This window comes from Macaca fascicularis, chromosome 6, assembly GCF_037993035.2.
Source record: "Macaca fascicularis isolate 582-1 chromosome 6, T2T-MFA8v1.1".
NCBI lineage: Eukaryota > Metazoa > Chordata > Mammalia > Primates > Cercopithecidae > Macaca > Macaca fascicularis.
The window spans coordinates 123,176,529-123,199,181 of NC_088380.1; the positions used below are offsets into that span (position 1 = coordinate 123,176,529).

A 22,653-nucleotide genomic window follows, 5' to 3' on the forward strand; every position below is an offset into this window, starting at 1 on the left:
GCTATAGCTGGTCAAAGGCAAGAAGTAGTGAAGTACAAATGTATTGGTTTGTGAGGTTGGAAAGGTCCAGAGACGAAAGCCATAGTGATTTCCTCTTTCCAAGAAGTAAAAACTAACCCTTGAAGCAGTCATCAAATCCGAGACTTCACAGCAGCTCCTGGGAAGTTAAACCACTATCGGGTACAGATAATTATACAAAGACCCAGCCTGATTTTTGCAGAAGTTCAAAAGGTTTAGAAAACAGGAGGAAAAAGGCAGGGAGTGCAGTTTTAGATTTATAGTATGTAGCCTTCAAAGCTCTCCCCCAGATAATCTTGATAATCTAATTTGGGGCTATAACCTTTCTAACACATTCAGCTTACTTGTGTTATAAAAATTAATATAGATCAGTGCATGGTAGAGGGGCAGATACTGAAAATTTGTTACTCTCTTGCTTCATGTCACTCTAATCAACTTGACGCTTGTGTGCTATGATAAGACTTGGGTTTTTCAGTGGAAGGCTGGTCATTGTTTTCACTTTGAACCTTTGTCCTGATCTGTTGATAAAAAGCACTTAAGAGAGAAGCTGTCATTCTCCCTGCAGCCAAATACATTATGTCCCATATCATCAGCAATGTCACGCTGTGCCCTGAGTCTAAAAATACACTTTTCTGAGCAATGCCAAGGGTTCTTACTACCATTCACAGTGCTAGGCATATTGTTGGGAACTAAGCATGAGCAACATCTCATCTGCGGCTTCTGAGAGGCCTGGCCTCCTGGAGCATGTCTCAGCAGGTGTGGCTAGAACAAGCAAGAGGTGATGGCATTACCATAGGTGTAGAATCGTGGGAAATGGAACATGTACAGGAAGAATAAGCCAGACCATTCATGGCCTGTATATCACTGTGCCAAGAAAACCTGTAATTTGTCATAAAAGATAGCTTTCCAACTAGGGAATTCCTTGGGATTTGTTAGAAGCATTAATCTTAATGAGTCCTAAATAATGACAAACAGGGATGGAATATTAAGTGGTAAATTAAAGTTGAAACCTTATCTGCATGCTGTCACTAGCTAGAGTAAATGTTGGGCTAGACTGGCTACCTCTATTATACACTGATAAAATAATTTTTTAATAAAAATTCTTAAGTATAAAGATCTTGTCTTTCTACTTAAAAACTTGATCCTTTGTTTATAACAGACCTTTATGTACTAATTTTGATTTTTAAAAAATATTGCATTAAAAATCTGACATCTTAATTACTGAATGTTTTGGTGCTCCCTTCTATTTTGTGCCTGAGCCACGTGCCTCACTTGCTCCACCGTAACCCTGGCCCTGTTGGTGCCCATTTCCAAGTGTAAGATGGAAGATGAGTATGAGGGTCAAACAGACCCTCCCTTCACTGTACATGCCAAGAAAAGACAGGGGGTCGTTCTGGTGAGCTTGCTGGTGTGGATTCCAGCCCATCATTGCTTTTCTCATTCTTCCCACTCCTAGGGTTTCACTTTATGATGATGGAATCCAAATCTATATTTCTCCCCACATCTCTCTCTAAACCAAAGCTTACTGATGCATCTTCTTGCTAGATAGCTCTATTCATGTCCCATAGGCAGTGCTGTTCACAGTGCTTGGCATTCTCATAATGTGCAAAATGGAACCTTTACCTTCACACTCCCCCAACCCCCAACCCCCAACCCCAATCTCACAGCTCTTCCTTTATTTCCTGTCTGAATTGGTGGCAGCCCCATCCATCTACTCACCAAGAGATGGCCTAGCAGTCATTCTTGACTCACCTCTCTCTCTTTATCCAGGATAAAGAGAGATTGATAATAATTGCTTATCAATTATTAAATCCTACCAGTTTTTGTCACTTCAGTATTTCCTGAATCTATTCTCTTCCCTTCATCCCTGGGGCCATCTACATCTCAAGCTTTTTTCTGTTAACACTTGTCCCTTCACAGTCACACAATTCAGAACCAAATGAGGTTTCTCAAGCTCGATAGGCCATTTCTTACTCCATGCCTTTGTTCATGTTGTTCCCTGCTAACTGGAATGCTTCTCTTCCTTCATTTGGCTAACTTCTCCTTACCCTTTAAGACAAAAGTTAGGCATTACCTCATTCAATGCTTCACAAAAATTAATTAAACACCTGTTTGGGAGGCACTATGTTAGGTTCTGGAGAATCACAGATGTGATCCCTGCCCTTGTAGAGCCTGTGTTTCTTAAGGGCGGTGGTATTTGTGTTCCAGGTGTGAGAACAACAGGTAGGAAAGTTTGAAGACAGGGGGTCATCTTATGAAGCTTTCCCAGACTCCTCACCTCATGCATGGCAGGAACTTTTGTGTTGTGCTTCCATAATCCATTGCATGATGTCATCATGGCAGCAACCCCATGAAATTGTTTTCTTCTCCCTGCCTGGCTTCCCTAAGGGTTGAGGCCTCCTGTCTGTCTTTATAACCTCAGCGACGGGCCACAGTAGAAAACACAGTACGTGTTTCCTTTGAGAAAGGCTGGCAGAAAGATGTACAAGGAAAGCTAATAGTGGTGCAGCCAAGACCTCAGATCGCTGCCACCTCTGCTTCCACGCCTGGCAAGGTCCCTCCTCCTTCATCAGCACCTCTATTATAGCTGCATCAAAACCAGCTAGATTTACTAACTCTTTAAGAGGGCTTTTTTCCCCCTGCTTGCATAAAGCCAAGGTAAATAAGGCTGTGGTCAAGAAAGCTGAGTGCTCAATGGAATTAAATTCCTGTGTTCTTACAGGAAAGTCTATAGTTTCAAATGGCATGCTTTTGAGATACCTTTTAGAATAGAAATCACTCACCATATAAGTGTGCTTTTGTGCTCAGAGGTTAGATAGTGGGGTGGGAGGGAGAAAAAATAGAGAAAGGAAATCCACATGGTGTACATGGTAAGTATGTCAGTCTTCTGAACAATAGAGAAAAGGGTCTTACAGAAACTAACTTTGCTAGGCAGGCTTTTTAAAAATGTGTCTATCAATCCTCAACAAACAGGAAGCTTAGAGGCCTGCTCAGGATCACTCATGTGGAGCAATACATTAAGTTGAACAAGTGAGAGGAACTCAGGTGGTGTTGAATTACCCCTCTTAGGTTGCTGCAGGTACAATCACAGTAAATTATGAAATGCCTCCTGGCAGTGTGGTTCTAACCGACAAATAGCATTTACCTTATAGTTTCTGCAGGAAGGGTTGAAGGCATTAGTTCCACAGACAAACAATGCATCATCGTTTTTCTTCAGAAGAACTTTAATAAAGTTGTGGCACTCGTCCTGAAAAATAATTCAAACTGTTTGTATCATGTCCATTCAATACAGAAACTGATTCTTCACTGTGTGCCATGGTCAGTAAGATTAAAATGGAGGTGGCTGAGGACTTCTCCCATTAAAAGTTCAAGTTCCTCCTGATGTTAACGACCACAAGATGATGCCGATATCAACAATTACTCTTTCAACAGTAAAGAAAAACAAGGCATAGAATGGAAGAGTGTGTGTTTGTTTTATGTCACAAAAGGAAGGTAAGCTTGGAAATGCCAACCTCCCATCATATTAATTTTCATGCCAGATGCGCCAGTGTTCCCTGATGTACAAAGCTGCTGGCTGAAGTGTGTTTTTATGTTGTCATATGACCAAAGGTAGAAAACCCGGCATGTCTGCGGCAGCCTTTTATGAGCTCTTCCACAGACTCCCTGTGGGCCTTGCACTGCGGAGGTGGGCATCGGAGTGTACTCAGAAGACTCTGTGCAGCCGGCTCTGTGTCCATAATCCTGTGTGCGCCTAAGTAGTTCATGATGCAGGCCTAGCAGCTGTTGTAATGTTTCATCACATTAAAAGCAAACTATTTTTGCAAATTAAAGCCTTCAATAAGTTGATGAAAAAAGCAATTACTGAGGGAAAAGGGAAAAAGAGCAATCCATTCTACATCACGGTCTATGGCTGGATATAACAGTCAAAAACTTAACCCAAAGTGGCAGCTGCAGGAGAAATGAAAATTGCCTACCTTATGTTTTCCCTTCATTCTGCAAGTGTCTACATCGGCCTGTCTAGATTTCCATGTCAGTTTCTGCAGGGATCAAGAAAGAAATCAATTAGAGCCCAGAGGTTGTTGCATTTGATTTTAGAAGTAAGAGTTCCCTTGGGGAGACTAAAGCCTGAACATATATTCATTGAAAGCTTTCTGCACCCTTTCTCTATGATTAATTCACCATAACAACAAAAGATTCCAGATGAAAACGTTCGTTTAATTTTGAACTCTTATCTATTCATTAAACCACAAAATGATCTTCTTCTGTTTGAGATAAAGATGAAGGAGAAAGGAAAGAAGAATAAACAACGGTGTGGAAATTCTACATAAACTATCCAAATTAATTTGCCAAATTATGTTCATTTTGATAAAATATGTGTCCTTGCCCTTTCCTTTCAGTTTTATAAAAATCAATTTTTATAAAGAAGGCTTTTTTCTTAAAATATGGAAGTCATTTTCTTAAACATAAAGAGGACATTCACTCTGGGTGGACAAAGATTTAATTCAGGTTATGCTCCTTCACATAGATTAATGGACTGAAGGGATCTTCTACTCCTATGGCACAGGTTTTATTAACTAAAATATCCCCATGTGGAGTTATGAGGAAAGCTTAGTTTATACTTTATGTCTGTCTGAAACGGGTAACGATCAAGTTCCTGAACCACAACAGTCGAATCAAACTTAATACTGCAAGACATGGAAATTAACATTGAAACCTTCGTGGAACACATTTGTGGAACAAAATTTTACTTTTGGAAACTGATATTTTCCTGGACAAATGAGGCAATATTTTTATAAAAGAAATGTAGAAATTACCTAAAACTTCAAAATGTATATGTACACATACATTTGATGAATAAAATATGAAGTACATAACTGTTTCTGAACATGTATTAAATCCGAACCTATTCCCCAATTAGGATTTCACAAAATGCATGTTGGCATCTCTAAATTATGATTAGCTACATCATCTTAATGCACTTAGAATACATATTCTGTTCAAGAACTATCCAAAGGTCCTTCATTTTACAAATATGGTTTTAAAACAACTTACTTTGCTACAATAAATTTCTTCCGTGTGTGATGTGTCTATATCGACAGTATAAATATGGTCCCTATAGGCAAAGAAAAATTAATACAAGGTCAAATCAAACACAGAGTCAAAACAGTTCATTTTCTGCTTAATGAGTTATGTCTTATCAGGGCAGATAAGCCCATATCCATGTTCTTAAAAAAACATGATATCCACATGCAAGAAGAAAAGAGCGCAGCTTTCAAGTGATGTCTCCGGATCCCATTTAGCACCTTCTGAAAAATCATGGCATTGTGCTCCAAGCGACACGTTTTATGAAAACTTTCCTGTATTAACTCTTCACTCTGACACTAGATCTATAACATCTGCATATATGTAGCTCAGAAGGGAGGGCTCTGAAAGTTAAATTGGCCCCAAATCTAGAAAACAGATGGGTTCGTGTGCCCTTTCATTATCTTCAAATACACGTACCAAATACTTGGAATTCAACATGCCACATTTGTTCATCAAGAGGGCTAACAAAAAAATGATCTCCATCTCCATCTTTCTTTTGAAAATATATTTCCATCTTAACTTTGATTATTTGGTCAACAGGATGGATGACGATAAAGGTAAAATTATTTCCAGAAGCCACTCTTTTCCTCATAATGATGGTCAATTAAAGTCTAAAATGTACTTAAGCTAAAGTTTACATTTCTTGCTTCTGTTCACCTTCCTGTTTTGCTGAGAATTGGGTTGTCTTTACAATTTGCTGCCAATCTAGCCTTGGAAGGGGAGAAAGAATCAGCAGCTCAGGTGTGGGGCTATATTTAAACATCCCCTTCTGTGTGAGCTGAGTACAAGGGCGTTTTTGTCTGGAATTCGTAAGAAAGAAAAGAACTACACTCAACAGAGGAGATGGGGGGCTAGTGAGGGAAAGCAAAACAGCTCATTTTCCCTTGAAATAACATTGACTTTTTCTAAAATGCAGGAAGTCCTGGGGCTGGAAAATTACCCACAGCTTTAAACCAGGACTTCGAGTCTTCTATGCAGACTTTTAAGCCACCTCGTTAGTTAAAGGAAAGAGCCGGGAGCTGATAAGAAAGGAATTATTTCTTTTCTTATATATTCACATATATATATCTATTTTTTTTTTCAGGATTCACATATTCACATATATATTTTTTTCAGTTCTTGGAAAATCTGTTTGCTTCTTGTTTTAGAAAAACACAACACAGAAAAATAACAGGCCATCTCACGTGAAGATAAAAGGAGCAGGAAGGGCAGTTGGCTTAGAAAATTCCCTTGCCTGCTACTGTGAGTGTGCATGGGGTGAGAGGGGGGAAGGGCATGGTAAGGGGTGGAGGACTAGGGGCCTGTTTTGTAAATTGCTGAATAGGGAAGTTTCTTCAAACTTCAGTAGGCTGCCAGAATCGCCATGCTCTTTAATTTCAAGGCAGTTTTATTGCATTTGTTTATTACTTGTTTGACTTTATTGGTGGTGCTGTGGTCAGACTCATTATTGGAATGGAATTGCCTATTACTTTGGTATCAGGTTTGAGATGACTTGAGGCTTTTCCTTGCCTGCCTCTCCTCAAAACTGAAGTCGGAGCTGAACATATGAATTGTAAATGAACAACTGATTAATATGCATTGGCAGCTCCTCAGAAAGCTCTCAGATTGCCCCCTTTTGGCATGGTCTGTTTATGTTAATTAGCAGTTTAGAGATTAAAAAAGAAGAGGAATTTACAAAGTGGATAATAATAAAGCAGAATTGAAAGGGGTTCTTGCCACCAACACTCACTCAGTCCCCTGGGTTCTGGAGGGGACTTGGCTTGCGATTGCTGACACCAATTGTCTAGAAGAACTGGGAAGCCTTTTAAACATAGAATTCTGTGAATGAAATCTTCTTTTGGACAATGACAATCTTTTTCAATATCCAAGAGCTCACATGGCCCTAGCAAACAAAAATGGTGCTTTATGGTAAACCACAGACCAGGATCAGGGGTCATTCCCAACCATCTTAGTGTGCATCCCAGGTCTCATACGCTGTTCTTCCTGAATTAAGTTATTTGAACATAAACTGACTTAATCCTAGGACTTCCTCTTCCCCCTCCAGCAAGCACCACTGAATTGTGTTGCCATGGCTTGAACCTGGGCGACGGGGGGCGGGGGGGGAGGGATTTAGCTTTAAATCATGTTACTTGCTGCCTAGAAACTTGGATCTTTCAGAACAATGTTGGGAAGTGTAAAATTAAAGTGAATTAAAGTTGGAAGTGTAAAAATAAAGTGTAAAATTAAAAGGAGAGAAGAGGCCCTAAATATGGTGGGCATGGAACTCCTTCAAAAATTTTTCTAAGGGTGTGTGTTGAGAGGAACTGGCTGCGTATGGTGTGAAAACCAACATGTCAATGCTACAGTGATATAAACTTGACCTCTAATGAAAGATGAGTTTATTTGATAGTTTCAAAAATATTAGTGTGTTTCTTCTTTTTATCCTTCTATTTCTTCCTTCCCTTACTTTCCTTGGGGTGAGGAGTTAGAATAAAACTGTCTTGGTTTTAATGAGCTAGAATAATGGTCACTTTTAAGTCTGCATAGGACCTTGCTCCTAACACTCGTGTAGCCCTGGGACCTGTGGTCCACGCGCTGCTAAATCATTGAGTACAAGGGCCGTCTGTTATACCATTTTTTCCCCCGGAGACTCAATTGGAAAGTGAACAATTCACAAGAGATTCTTAAGTCAACCTATTTCTCACAGATTCAATGTTTTATCATTTGTTTTGATCAGCCCTTGAGTACTAATGTCATTTTCCAACCCTATTATGTTTAGGAAAATAAAAATGACATTTAAGAAGGAGCTGGTATTCTATCAGAGAGGTGACTACTGAGCATCTTATGGAAATGCTTTATAATGACTACTCATAATGACCATGTTCTTGGGCTACAGCTATTACAAGGGTTATTCTCAGGACAAACAGTACCAGCTCTATTCCTCAGTATGCAGCAAAGTACAGGGAATGACAGCATGGACTCTAGAGCAAGACCATCCTGGTTCAAATCCTGCCTCTGTCATTTTGGCCCCATCATTTCACCTATCTGTCCCTTGGATTCCTCCAATAAGACATAGGAATAATAATAGCTCCTTCTTATAGGGTTGTTTCCAGGATTGGATGAATTGACATTCATAAATAATCTACAGCTATGTTTGTTAATTTATGTGCACAACATACTAGTTGTATATACTGTATAAGTATTTGTAAAGTCAAACTTTAGAAAAGTATTTGGACATTGCTTCCTGTAGCCAAGTTGGGGGCAGTTTCAGGACGTTTTAGTCTAGCTGTTTTTTGTTTTTTGTGTTTTTTTTTTTTTAACTTTATGTTGCACAGCTTGTCACCTCAGAACATCTAAGTGCTTTAGAAGAATCAACCACTGTTATTTACTTGTTCTTTCCTTATGCCAGATAGAAACGATCTCCATTTCTAGGCCGAGCATGGTGGCTCACACCTGCAATTCCAGCACTTTGAGAGGTCGAGGTGGGTGGACCACTTGAAGGTCAGGAGTTCGAGACTAGCCTGGCCAACATGGTGGATCCCCATCTCTACTAAAAATACAAAAATTAGCTGGGCGTGGTGGCGGGTGCCTGTAGTCCCAGCTACTCAGGAGGCTGAGGCAGGAGAATTGCTTTAACACTGGTGAGGAGGAGGAAGTTGCAGTGAGCTGAGATCACGCCACTGCATTCCAGCCTGGACAATGGGAGTGAAATGCTCTCTCAAAAAAAGCATAATCTCCATTTCTTCTCCCTAGTGTGAAATGATTAAACAGTGTAGAGCCAAGAAAGACCACAGGGAACACTACAAGATAGTGCTCCACGTTGCTGTTCATTTGGAATTATTTTGAATAGCTACACACTCCCAAAATGGAGGATCATATATTGTTGGACTCCTCGGGGACTTCATTAAGGTAATCAAATACAACATCTCATTTGGCAGAGGATACTTATGGCCACAGAAGCTGTGGTCCGGCTAAATTAAGGGCAGAATTATAACAAAAGCCTAAATTTATGTGATCCCTGTTTGAGCCGTATTCTTACCATGCCATTCAGCCTTAAGACATCAGTCTGTCTGTCTAAATAACATTTTCCCAATGGATGAATATTTTTTTTACTAAAACCAAATAAAAACCTTCTGAAATATATATTATGCTTTCTTTGGTTGTCATTGCCGTTCTTTCAAAGTGATGATATAGATTATGAATGATATATACGATAACTGCAAAAAATACAAATAGGTTTAATGCACACACCTACATTTACACTATATAATACATGTTTACACATTCTACTTAATTTAACAAATAAGTATTAGGCCAGATGAGGTAGCTCATGCCTGTAATCCCAGCACTTCGGGAGGCCAAGCTGGGTGAATCACCTGAGGTCAGCAGTTCAAGACCAGCCTGACCAACATAGTGAAACCCTGTCTCTACTAAAAATACCAAATTAGCCGGGCGTGATGGTGCATGCCTGTTATTCCAGCTACTTGGGAGGCTGAGGCAAAAGAATTGCTTGAACTCACAAGAGGGAGGTTTCGGTGAGCTGAGATTGTGCCATTGCACTCCAGCCTGGGCAACGAAAGCGAAAACTCCATCTCAAACAAACAAACAAAGTATTGAGGAGCAGAGCATTCTAATGGGTGCTTGAATAAATATTTGCATATATATTCAAGATAAACAGTGGATTATTTGAGTGTAAGTGCCCAAATATGCTATTATTTCTATTGAAATCCACATAGGGTTAAACAGACATAGACAGTTGTGAAATAATGATTGCTTGACAAATTACAGGAGCCTTTAGATTAAATAACACTCTATTTAGAAACCTCAAGATCTCAAAAATAATGCAGAGCTGGTAAATTTAGGACCTTGGGCTTTTGGACACTCCGAAGGCAGACAAGGGGAAAGGGCCCCGTACCTAGCAGCAATGTAGAGGGTTCCGTTCATGATCATAATCATCTGGATGTCCAGCCTGTGCCTCTGTGTGGTGTTCCGTCCTGGCTTGTGGCCCACAAACACCGGATACTGTTTTGTATCTGTGAAAAGAGGAGATGGGGCAAGAAAGGAGAAACAAATCAAGCCAGGAATTGACAGGGTAGGGAGGGGAGGGAAACAGGCTACAAAAGAAAGCCGTGTTTAAGTCAGACCATGCCACCATTTTCCATTTCCATATGAGTCTGTTATTTTAGAAAATATGATAGAAGAGTGCTCTTTAAGGTGCATCAAGTTAGTTTCATTTCTAGATGATAATAAGACTGGATTGATATTTCTAAGTGTCACAATTTTTGATTTGTCTCTCTTTCTCAGGGCTCAACTTGCTAGTGAACGCTTTGCATGAAGGTGCTCTTTTCTTCCACAGTTTTCTTTTCATCTTCTGTAGAGCTAAGCCTGAGGGGGCAGTCTGCCAAAGATCTTGTCTCGGGACAAAACTATTTCAAAGCAGCCTTCCCATCAATCAGCGCAAATGCAATGTGGTCTGGAGGCCAGAGCCCTTGTCTAGGAGCCAGAAGAAAAATACAGTCTCCACAGGCGTCCAGTTGGAATAATCCACTATTGAAGGCAGCCCTGCGAGGTTGGTTGGCATTCTAGGAACTGTGGGAAGTTCACTCTTGAGTTAAGCAATTGGCTAACAATTTCACAGAAATGTGGGCTTTGACAGGACAGGGTCAAACTGAGTGTAGCCAGTCAGGTGATCTGAAATTTTCCCTGACTTGGTGAGTCAATGAGCATACTTCTCTTTTCCTATAGTTCTCTTTGGCTGAGAGTGGGCAATTTGGATTCAGATCTGACCTTTAAAAATACCTACATCTCAACATCTCTGCCTTTACACTTACAATCTTGAGAGCACTGGTGAGCCTCCAGAGAAACTCAGGAGGAAAGAAAGATGAGCCACATTTAAAAGGCACTTGTTTTCTGGAGAGGAGTGGGGGTGTAAATAATGACTAGAACCATTCACAGATTTATGCTCAGACCCTCACTTTACACCCTTGTAGTATCTGACCATTACTCACAATGGGTATCTTATCAGGAGTCTTACTATATTTTATTCACAAGAGAGCTTGGTATAAGACAATCTTGTGCTTTCCCTTCCACTGCTTTGAAATTTCATGTACCCATTCATCAAGGAGATTGCTAAAACAATTCAAATGTCTCCAAGATCATGGATTTGAGTGACCACAGAGGGGTGGTTGATAGCAATCCATTTGGGCTGGAGTCCCTTCTTTTTTTTTTTTTTGAGACGGAGTCTCGCTCTGTCACCAGGCTGGAGTGCAGTGGTGTGATCTCGGCTCACTATAATCTCCACCTCCCGGGTTCAAGCGATTCTGCTGCCTCAGCCTCCTGAGTAGCTGGGACTAAAGGCACGCACCACCATGCCCAGCTAATTTTTTTTTTTTCGTATTTTAGTAGAGACAGGGTTTCACCATGTTGGCCAGGACGTTCTCCATCTCCTGACCTCATGATCCGCCCACCTCGGCCTCCCAAAGTGCTGGGATTACAGGCATGAGCCACCACTCCTGGCCCTGGAGTCCCTTCTATACTCAGGCATTCAAGAGAGAAATCTTACCTCAAATGGAAATAAATAAATGTTTATTAAGTTTAGAACCTTGAGTTAGGTGGACTCTGCCATTTCAGGAGTGATGATCTTAAACTACACATTTGTTCTTAATAATGCCCTTTGACTTTGGACTCTCTAATTGTTTTGCGTGTCAGTTTTGCTACTTCATTTTCTTCCAACCCAGAAAGAACAGCTGAACACTGGGCATATTTGGATCTCTTTAGTATTCCTTATTAATGTTAGACACCTTTCTATGGCTCACTCAGTGTTTGTTTTGGGGTGATTACTATGAAAAGAGATATTTAGAAAAAAATGCTCTCTTACATTTTTATTGTAATAAAATACTTAAGTCTTTTGAAGGGCATGAAAAAAAGTGGTAAATTGAATGTTCCATGCAACACATAGGCAGGACTCTCCTCTTTTGAGGAGACAACTGAATTCTTAATCATGTCAGTATCTACTCCTGACAATGAAGCAGAGACCAAAGGAAAGTTATAAACAGTTAAAATGGGTCCTCTATAAATTCAAAATTACTCTTTACCCAAGTATATTAACCATGTAACTTCTAAGTACAAAAAAATAATAATTTTCTCTGAAGTACTCCAAAATGGTCATTGTTTTTTGTTCATATTTTGCAACAATCCCTATATATGAAGTGTATGTAAAGGTGAGTAATATAACACTACCAATACCCAGATCATAGTGATATTCTCCCACAGAGTTGATTTTAAGACATGAACACCATGGCATCCATGTAGTAACTGAGACTTCATCAGGGTTCCAAGGGACGTTTCAAATCCTCACACATGTCCCCACAACAACATCTGATGGAGTTATAGAAAAGTCATCCTATCAATTTGACTAGACTTGAATTATCCACCTTTGCCATGTACAGAGGACTAAGAAGTCACCTTTCTATTTCATTTTTGGTTTTTATTTTTTGCTAGGCTGATTCAGGCTAAAATGTTCTCAAAGGGAGACAGTGAGTGAGACCATGGGTACTTACAGTTGCCATGCGAAATACTGATTGGCTCAGAATCTTCTGGGAAACCAGCCCCAGCAAAGTGTAGCAGTGTGAAATATAGCAGCAAGGCTTCTGACCTCATAGTAGTTCAGCGGGGAGACTTTATTTCTCTACTTCACCCTGCCAAAAAGTGAAGAACAGATTTTTTTTTCCAAGTCAGCTTTGTTCAATGCCATAAAATGAAATACCCTTAAAGATAAATTCAAGAGAAAAAAAAGCTTCTGCTTTACATCTTCTACATGGTGAATTCGCTGATTTTTGTGTTTGGAACTTGTACCCGTTACCTACTGCCACCTCTTTCCCCATGCATCTGAGCCCTTTTGCAAAGTTTCTCCAATATGGGACAAAGAGCTTTAGTCCCTTTACCTGAGCCATCTTTAGGCTTTTATAGATGGCTCTTGCACAATCATGAAACTCTGCATTCAAAATCACTCAGAAATTTGAGGTGATTGCCAATATCGAAAAATAGGAGATTTCTGATATTAATCTAGATTTTTCAATTTCTTTGTAAAAATCAAAATACCTGCCGTACTGCCCTAAATGACAGTTTCCTTAGGCACCACGCCTCCACTTCCAACACACAGGTACAGACATGCACACGCACACACATACACACATCTATAACTCGTCCTCTTTACTAATTTCCATTACCTGCTTGACCCCTTAATTGAGATATTCACCCCTGACGTATGTCATTCTACAGTGACTTAGACATAAATAAATAAAATCACACAATCTATATTTAAAGAGAAGTAGGTAGATCCTTTCACACTCTAAAGATTACTACAAGGAGAATCTGAAACCGCATTCTGAAACGGTATTGTTGATTTAAAAAGTCGTATCTCTGTATATTTTAGTCTCAATACTTCCTTGCAGTGAAATAGTAGTGAATAAAAATGTCAGATATACTGTTCTACCCATCTGTATTTTCTTGATGAAGCTCTTTATGTGCAGAAAAATTCTCCTAAATCTTGGAAATAAAAACAATCCCATGTGGGACTGCTGGATACAGTGAAAAAAAAAAAAAGACTCATAATACGGTAAATGTCACTTAATTCTCAGGCATATTGCAAATAAGCATTGATCTATCATGAAAATTAATGTAAAATGAGGATATCTTTTCATCTTTCCAGAGCAGTAAACTCTTTGAAGTAGCCTGCCAAAGATTATCTTTTTTGAACAAAGCTATTTTACAGTAATCCATCAATCATTTAAGATTTGTGTGTAGAAATGTCAAACTTAGTAACCTAGATGTCTTTGAAAGTTAATTTGGCAAACAAACTGCTAACTTAACGCTTTTTGGAACACCATTTTGATTACATACCTATGTCTCTTCTCTTCATGCCAAAAAAGTATTAATCCGTCCTAAGTGTTGCACTGTAACTTATAATTTCACAGACACAGCTGGGTCTTAAGCATTTCTTCAATTGAAAAGTGCACATTAATTAATTTGCTTTATCTTGAAAATCAAAGAGGGAGAGAGATTGAGAGAAAAGCCTAAACACTTCCATATCTCCATCTCTGATGTGTAGATTAAAATTAAACTTTAAATGATTACTTGTTCATAAGGGTGAACCATTACGAAGAGACATAAACATGTATTTATTAGACAGGTGAAAAGCAAGAGTCTATTCATTCATTTATTTGCCAGTTCTTCCTATCCTAGAGAATCTGAACTCAAAGGAAAGAAGCTCTGAAGTGCCCCGATTTGCTTCTCATGGCTCCTGTTCAGTACAGTATTAAAGGGGAGAAGTAAATCACAAAAGTAAGTAAAACATAAACAAGACACCAGTCAGCTGTTAGATTTTAGGAGAGAAAGCATCTGGCGGGAGGGGGCGGGGGCAGGGAGAACTGGCAACTTTTACCAGGAGCTCAAGAATAGTATTATACAGAAGCATATTGCCTCAGAGAATTTGTAGCATATAATGGAAGAAAAGAGGAAACTCAGAAGTCTGATTCTCATTCCTTTAGAAATGTTTAGAGATGTATGTATGCTTTGAAGGCTTAATTTTTCTTGACATGACAAATGAGTCTCCATCCTTCAACAACTGCATTCATCTTGGTACAAATGTCCTACAAGCTAACGAGACAATGTCCTGCTACTTTATTATATCCCCCAATTTTAATTTTTTCCATCTTAAGATTGCATGTGTCAAATGTGAAATTGTCAACCCCAGAAGCTGGCAGGAAGAGCAATGCATGCAGAAGAAATCTATTATGCAAGTCAATGGCTATTCTTGGTATCCCTGCAGTCAGCATCATGGCTGAGATATGTCATTTAAATATCTCCAGGTTTACAGCAGGGCTCTCTGCCAGGAAAAATAGCTGTTTTATATGTCTTTCTATCATTATATCATCAGGTAGTTAACATGTACATCATACGGGTGAAAGTGCTCTGGAAGTATTGGTTCATCTCGGTCAGTCCACGTGAACACTTGAAAATTTTCTTCAGTTGAAGTTTTGATGTATTATTCCCTTTCTACTCCATTTTGGGCCCTAACCCTTGTAAATATGTAGACAATAAATTTTCTTGTTGAAATGATTACTTTGCGGAGGGATCCCAATTCCATAACATTGTCATTTCTCATCCAAAGAATAACAGGCTTAGGTCTGTTTCCTAAGATCACGCAATACAGACTTACAGCAGCCCAGGAGAACAAAAACAAGAACTTAACACTGAGTTTATAAACCTCGAGTGAGCTGTGTTGCTGCAATTTAAGAGGCTGTTTAAGTCACTTTCAAAACTCTGAAAAGTGCTACCCACATGCAGCATATTTATAGGTATCTGCAAACATTTGTCGATTTCCCTGTCTGTGACTGTGCTTATATAGGCTAAATATAACTTAGACTTAAGCAGCTATTCAGAAAATTAGATAAAGGAGGACTGTCAATATAAGGATTCTAAATAAAAGCATTTACTTCATAAGTAAGCCTATTATATCTCAATTTTCCATCTACTTGTCTCAGCCTTTCACTCTTCTTAGCCTGAAGTGAAATGGCCTTTGTAAAACATACCACTACTACAAAGTTATAATCCTAATTTGCCCCAAACCCCCAAATTCACAGAAAACCTTAAGAACATTCTTCATTTTAATAGCATCTGCTTAGTGAATTTATCAGGTCTATTTAGGTTCATCTGAAATTAATTTGTATTGACTATCTACACCCAAACAAAAATTTTTTTCACAATAATTTTTCCCTACAGTTCTTAAGCCCAAATTGGATCACAGAACTGTGATGTACAAATGGTGTTGTGATTATTGGTTGCCATGAGCCAAATGAACCATGCAGAATGCTAATTGGCCAGGAAACTAGCTTTCAGGTATTCCAGATTGAAGACGAAACAAAGGAGACCAAAAGAAGGACTGTCTGAAAACCCTGTGAATGCATTCATGCTGATAATTTTTTTTTAAATAATAAATTCTTTTCAATTACTAGAGCTTCCATTTATGCACACCCCTACCTCCCACACCCTTGATGTACAGCGGGTCATTGTGTCAGCCAAGCGTGAAGCCAAAGGGATGGCAGTGGAGCTGGAAATGATTACAAAGTCAGAGAATGAGTCCATCAATTGCCACATCTTACTTCTAATGAGTCAGTTTAATAAGCCACAAGCGGAAGCCATGACAAGCGGACCCAGCCAGAGTACTACTCAGGCTAACCCCTGACACTAGTTCTAATCCTCTGCCCAACTATCCTCCAAATTCTGCGCTGGAAAATTCTATGGGGGCTCACAAACTTGTAGTACCTGGCAGAAACTGACTCACAGAGAAGAAAAAACCTAAATTAGCAACACTGAGGGAAAAATAGAGGAGATTTAATAAACAACTCCAGATTTCTGACTTCTTTAAAAAAATCAGAGGTCGGGCTTTGCTAGTCCAAGTCCACCTGACAAAACTCTGGAGTTGAGCATTGGCTGTCCCAAATAGGACTCTCTGCAGTTGGAAACATTCCCACCCCTTCCCACTCTCTTAGGAGGCCTTTCTTACCCATTAACCTCATCTGCCTGCTCTTGAAGGCTCAGAGGGAACCTTTATGCTACCCAGGTACAGGACATCAACGCTGCTGCATGAGGTATTCTGTTTCTCTTGACCATCACCTGCAAGTGGCTGAGCAGCCTTAGCAAGTGGACCATGTGGAACCCACTGTCTATACACACAAATTAATGAACATTGCTTGTTTTAGAGACCTGGTTGGGCTGCCCCACAAACTGTCTACATGTTCAGCTGCAGCAAACGATGCATAAATGCTTGGTGCATCAAACTGCATGGAGGCCTTGACTGTGCGAATACAATTTGCGTCCGATTTGGTACACGTGGCAGCATCTTCCAGAATGTTGGCACACAGGGAACATTTTAATAATAAGGGATAGTGATGTGAAAAATAATATCTCTGGAAACTTGCAAATACAAAATGCTCTTAACAACTCCAAGTGTGGGCTTGAAATAAAGAGGAAATGATAATAGTGGCACTATTTTTCCATGAGGAAAGTCACTTACTACCATGTTTCAGTAATTCTTTTAAAAAGCTCATTTTCTAATATATGAAGTGCTAAAGATAACCAACAATTCCTGCTGTCATTAACAGAAGGAAGGGCACATTAATAGCGTTGACCCTGGGCAAGTTAGCCTCCCTAGCTCCTAGTTTCCTCACCCGTAAAAGGAAAGGATATGAAATGTAATGGTCTATAAGATTCCTCTGGCTCTGTGATTGCACTGTTCTAAGTGATTCTGCCTCAGTGAAGAAGGGTGTCTCTCGGGTGTGTGTGTGTGTGTGTGTGTGTGTGTGTGTGTGTAAGAGAGAGAGAGAGAGCGCGCGATTAGGAAGGATGGTACAGGGAGTGGCCTGCCTCTGGGTCACGTTGTAACACATTCCAAGGCCAGGAACATCACCTGGAGAGATGAGGTAGGGGCAGCAGGGGGAATAAGGTGGCCCAGGCTGAGGCAGGGTGAGGTGCTGGACCTCCACACACCTTTCCTCTTTGTCCTAAAGGGCACTGGAAATGTAGCTGGGCTCTTGTTGTGTCAGCCACTCTCAGATCACCAAGGAGGGCAGGCAGAAAAAGTTCTCTGCAGCGGGGCAAGTGACCTTTCCAAAACAAACAGGGGAATGGGGCTCATTTTTCCCTCTACACTCTTTCCTGGTTGCTCCTAAGCAGCATGTGGTTTGGAAACTCTCGGGATAATCAGCATGTCAATGTGTGGTACCGTTTGTGGCAAGCATGAGGGGTAGAACGAACTCTCTTCGATGTAGCTCTCACTGGACTGCAATAGGCACATCATGAAAAGTGGTGAAAAGTTCATCAAGCAAGAACAAAGAAATCCCAGCCTGCTATACTGCCTAGTCTCAACTTCAGGACACAGTTCAGGTAGATAAGCAGTTCTAATCTGACCACAGAGAACACTGTTGTTACCATTTAGTCTTATTTAGACTTCAGTTGAGTTTTACACTAAATCTAAAATTTTCATTTTTATTAACTCAAGTTTTTGGACCTCATCATCTTTGTCTGTACAGTGTGACTGCCTCCAAAAGTCTAAATTGAAATTGATTTAAAAACTCCTACATGAAATCAAACTATTGCAATAACATAGGAGAGCAGAAGAGAGCAGAGGGTGAAACCTGGGTTTTGAAACCCCTTTTCCCCCTTACTAGCTGGGACCTCTGGCAAGATGCTTAAGCTCCTTGAGCCTCAGTTTCCCCTTCTTTATATGGGTAATACAGTGTCTTGGAGACTCTCCATAGTCCTCAATAAATATTTATTTATTCTTCAGCTAAGATACTAAAAATTACTTTTTAATAGCTTTTCTTGGACTTCCTTACAAAATTCTCGGAGAGGTCCTAGATTAGCTTCTAGCGTTCTAGTGCTTCAGTGGGAGGAGAAGTCCCCTTCTCTCCCTCCCTCCTTCTCTCCCCCAACCCACTTCAAGTCACTGAGCTTCTTATCTCTGGAGATGGGCACTTGGAGAGGCTGGAGAGTCTGTCTTGGGAGTCCCACAAACACTGTGTGGTTTTTAAAAAATGTAAATCATGGCATTCACAGTAATGCAAAGAAACACAATGATGTGGAAAATAAAGAAAGGACTGGGTGAAAGTGGGGGTTTACTGAGTATCTTCTGTGTGCAAGGTACACATGCCTATTACTTTATTGAAACATCACAGCAACCCAGAGAGAAAGGCCTTATTATCTCTGTTGTAAACACAAGAGTAAACTGCGATTCAGGGAGGTGAAGCAACATGTCTAGGCAGCACATAGTAAATACAGTTTTCCTTCAGTATCTGTGGGAGATTGGTCCCAGGACCTCCCCAAAGATTCCAAAATCTGGGGATACTCAAGCCCCTTGAATAAAATGGTATAGTTTTTTGCATGTAACCTATGCACATCCTCCTGTATACTTTAAATCATCTCTAGATTATTTATAATACATAATACAATGTAAATGCTATGTAAATCGTTGTTTCACTGTATTGCTTAGGGAAAAGCGACAAGAAAAAGAAGTCTGTAGATGTCCAGTACAGATGCAATTTAAAAATATATATATATTTTCTATCAGCGGTTGGTTGAATCCACTGCTGTGGAACCCATGGATAGAAAGGACCAACTGTATTTACAGCACAGTAGTCAAAGGGTAAAGACAAAACGCAAAGCCAGGTCCGTAGAATGCCAAAGTTTATGTCCTTCCCAGGGCATTAAAGAAAAAGGAACAGAAGAAAGATTGGAAAGAGAAAGGTGCTGGCGTAAATGGAAACTGCACTTAAGATCATATATAGGCTGATGCATCTAAGCTTATGTGGACGAAATGGCTGAAAGTCCCTAATGGCTTCAGTAATAAAAATCTATAAAGGGAGTACACAGTTGCTCCCAAACATGTAGGCATGCAAAGCCTCATTCCACTTTATGGCCCTGTGATTGCAGTCTTAAGGTGATAGAAAGATGCAAATGCTTCTCAACCAGTTTTAGGAGAAATTGATTCTCTCACGAACAACACTGTGTTAAGTGGAACCACTTGCCTGCTTGCAGCCTCCCTCAACCGTGATGTTTTAACATCAACACATCATAGAGAACAGTGTCAGTTGCAAAGGGTAAGAACAAAGTTGCCTGCTTCAGTAGCTGATAGGATAAACAGATGTGGACATATCTCAAGTCAATAAGGAACCTCTGTCCAGAGAGAGATGGGAAAGCAGGTGTTTGTGTTGAACATCCAGCTGGAAACCTGCTTCACAGAGACTGGAACTGCTGATCATTCTTGCACCAGAGGAAAATTTAAAGAAGTAATGAGTGTTTAAATAGTAGGTATCCTTCACTGACCTGGACAGCTCTGTTTCAAGGACTGCAGCATTAGGAGGGTGCTGCTATCCACAGGATGCAGAGCTGGGTCAAAGAACACATCCCATTGTAATTAGAAACAACCCGGGCCCATTGATCCTGTTTGAAACATTTACTGTACCCAGTTTGCAGGAACCATGAGGGCCACCTGTTCAGTGATATTTGCATTAAGATATAAGGTTCGGGCAAATGAGAAAAATAGCTCCAGCCTCTTAATAAACCATCCGGTCTTTCTTTCCTCCTCCTCTCAGCCATTAACAGAGACATAAAACACCCATTTTGGAGGAAAGGGAAATGCCACAGACCTAACTTCAACACATTTTGGAGAGTGATGATGGCATTCAATGGAAGATAATAATAAATATCGACTGGGTGTAATAGATGTTCCATTTTAGATCTGAAACCACTATCACAAAAGCATAGAAAAACTGTGAATTCGTAAGTACTTCTAGAAAAAAATATCTTCGAAAAATAAAGGTTGGTTGTATACCTATTATCTTTTGAGGGAGACGGCAAGTCTTGCCTTTCCGTTGATTCTTTGCTATGCCGGTTTTCTTTCTCTCTACCCATCACCCCCCACCCCAAACACACAGCCCCGAGCCAATGCACTTTACTTGGATGTTTATTGCACATTTATTGCACTTTATTGGATGTTTCAGATACAGTCTCATGGCCCACTGGGCTCTAGTCATGACCTTAGTAGGCCTGAAAGTATTGTGGCAAACTATCTTCATCTCAGAAATCTGCAACAGTCTTAACCAGGCTTACTTATGGCATGCCCTAGCTTTTTGCTGTCTCCATCTTTGTAAACGTTCTTTGTTGGTTTGTTGTTGGCTTAAAGGTGGCTACCTTTTTTTGAATTTTATTTGTAATTTTTGTGGGTCCATGGTAGGTGTATATATTTATGTGGTACATGAGATGTTTTGATACAGACATGCAATGCATACTAATCATATCACGGTAAATGGGGGTATCCACTATAAAGGCAGCTTTTTTTTTGAGATGGAAATTTCACTCTTGTTGCCCAGGCTGGAATGCAAGGGTGCGATCTTGGCTCACTGCAACCTCCTCCTCATGGGTTCAAGTGATTCTCCTGCTTCAGCCTCCCAAGTAGCTGGGATTATAGGCATGCACCACCATGCCCAGCTAAGTTTGTATTTTTAGTAGAGACGGGGTTTCTCCATGTTGATCAGGCTGGTCTCGAACTCCTGACCTCAGGTGATCTGCCCACCTTGGCCTCCCAAAGTGCTAGGATTACAGGCATGAGCCACCACACCTGGCAAGGCACCTAATTTTTAACTCTTAATCTAAACCTTTAGTTTTAGAATTCTAGACCTGATTTTGTATAATTCCTCTGGAAAATTCTACTTAGATGTATGGCTTACTTGTAAAACTCACACAATATGTCCCCAGACTGTAATCATTACCTTCATTCCCAAACCTTCCTCTTGATTTTCGTTTTTTTTTTTTTTAATTTCCAACTTTTATTTTGAATTCAGGGTACATGTGCAGGATGCTCAGGTTTGTTACATAGGTAAGTGTGTGCCATGGTGGTTCGCTGCACAGATCATCCCATCACCCAAGTATTAAGCCCAGCATCCACTAGCTATTCTTCCTGATGCTCTCCCTCCTTCCATGCCCTGCCCTCTGACAGGCCTCAGTATGTGCTGTTCTTCCCCATGTGTCCATGTGTTCTCATCATTTAGCTCCCACTTAGAAGTGAGAACATGCAGTATTTGGTTTTCTGTTCTTGTGTTAGTTTGCTAAGGATAATGGCCTCCAGCTCCATTGATGTCCCTGCAAAGGCCATGATCTTGTTTCTTTTAATGGCTGCATAGTATTCCATGGTGTATATGTACCACATTTTCTTTATATCCAGTCTATAATTGATGGACAATTAGGTTGAGTCCATGTCTTTACTATTGTGAACAGTGATGCAATGAACATGTACATGCATGTGTCTTTATATCAGAACAATTTATATTCCTTTGGGTATATACCCAGTAATGAGATTGCTGGGCCTAATGATATTTCTGCCCTCTGTTTTTGAGGAATCACTACATTGTCTTCCACAATGGTTGAACTAATTTACACTCCCACCAACTGTAAAAAGTGTTCCTTTTTCTCCACAACCTCGCTAGTATCTGTTGTTTTTTTTTTTACTTTTTAATAATAGCCATTCTAATTGGTGTGAGATGGTATCTGACTATGGTTTTGATTTGCATTTCTCTAGTGATCAGTGATTCTGAGTTTTTTTCCATATTGCTGGCCACATGTATGTCTTCTTTTGAGAAGTGTCTGTTCATGTCCTTTACCCACTTTTTAATGGGGTTGTTTGTTTTTTTCTTGTAAACTTGTGTAAACTGTTTACAATATTGCTGAACTTGAACATCTGCTTCAGATGCAGAAACAAATGCCTCCTATAATTTGCTGTTAAGAAAACTGAGGCCCAAAATGGTCACTTGCCAAATGTAGGACAGCTCAAAAGTGGCAAAGATGAGCAGCAGCTGAGAACTCCTGACTCCTCTTAGTGAGCTCTTTCCCTGCCTTACGCTACTTTCAGAAAGGAAGCCAGAATTCATTCATTTCTCCTTGGCTTGCTGCCTGATGTTCATTACTACCATTGTCTGATTCCCATCTTACCAACTCCCTGTTTTCTACTGGGAGGCT

The 22,653-nt window shown here is 40.1% G+C and overlaps 1 protein-coding gene across 9 annotated transcripts in view; it reads right to left on the reverse strand.

Annotated features, from left to right (window-relative positions):
- Window positions 1–22,653, reverse strand: part of SEMA6A (semaphorin 6A) — a 133,758-nt gene that overhangs the window by 50,640 nt on the left and 60,465 nt on the right. For all 9 annotated transcript variants that reach the window (XM_005557569.5, XM_005557568.4, XM_005557565.4 and 6 more), the window contains 5 exons: window positions 12,642–12,779; window positions 9,998–10,115; window positions 5,071–5,131; window positions 3,993–4,055; window positions 3,164–3,265 (listed from right to left, as the gene is read on the reverse strand). In XM_005557569.5, the coding sequence (XP_005557626.2) occupies window positions 3,164–3,265; window positions 3,993–4,055; window positions 5,071–5,131; window positions 9,998–10,115; window positions 12,642–12,741 (444 nt within the window). In that variant the 5' untranslated portion in view covers window positions 12,742–12,779. The remainder of the gene's footprint in view (window positions 1–3,163; window positions 3,266–3,992; window positions 4,056–5,070; window positions 5,132–9,997; window positions 10,116–12,641; window positions 12,780–22,653) is intronic.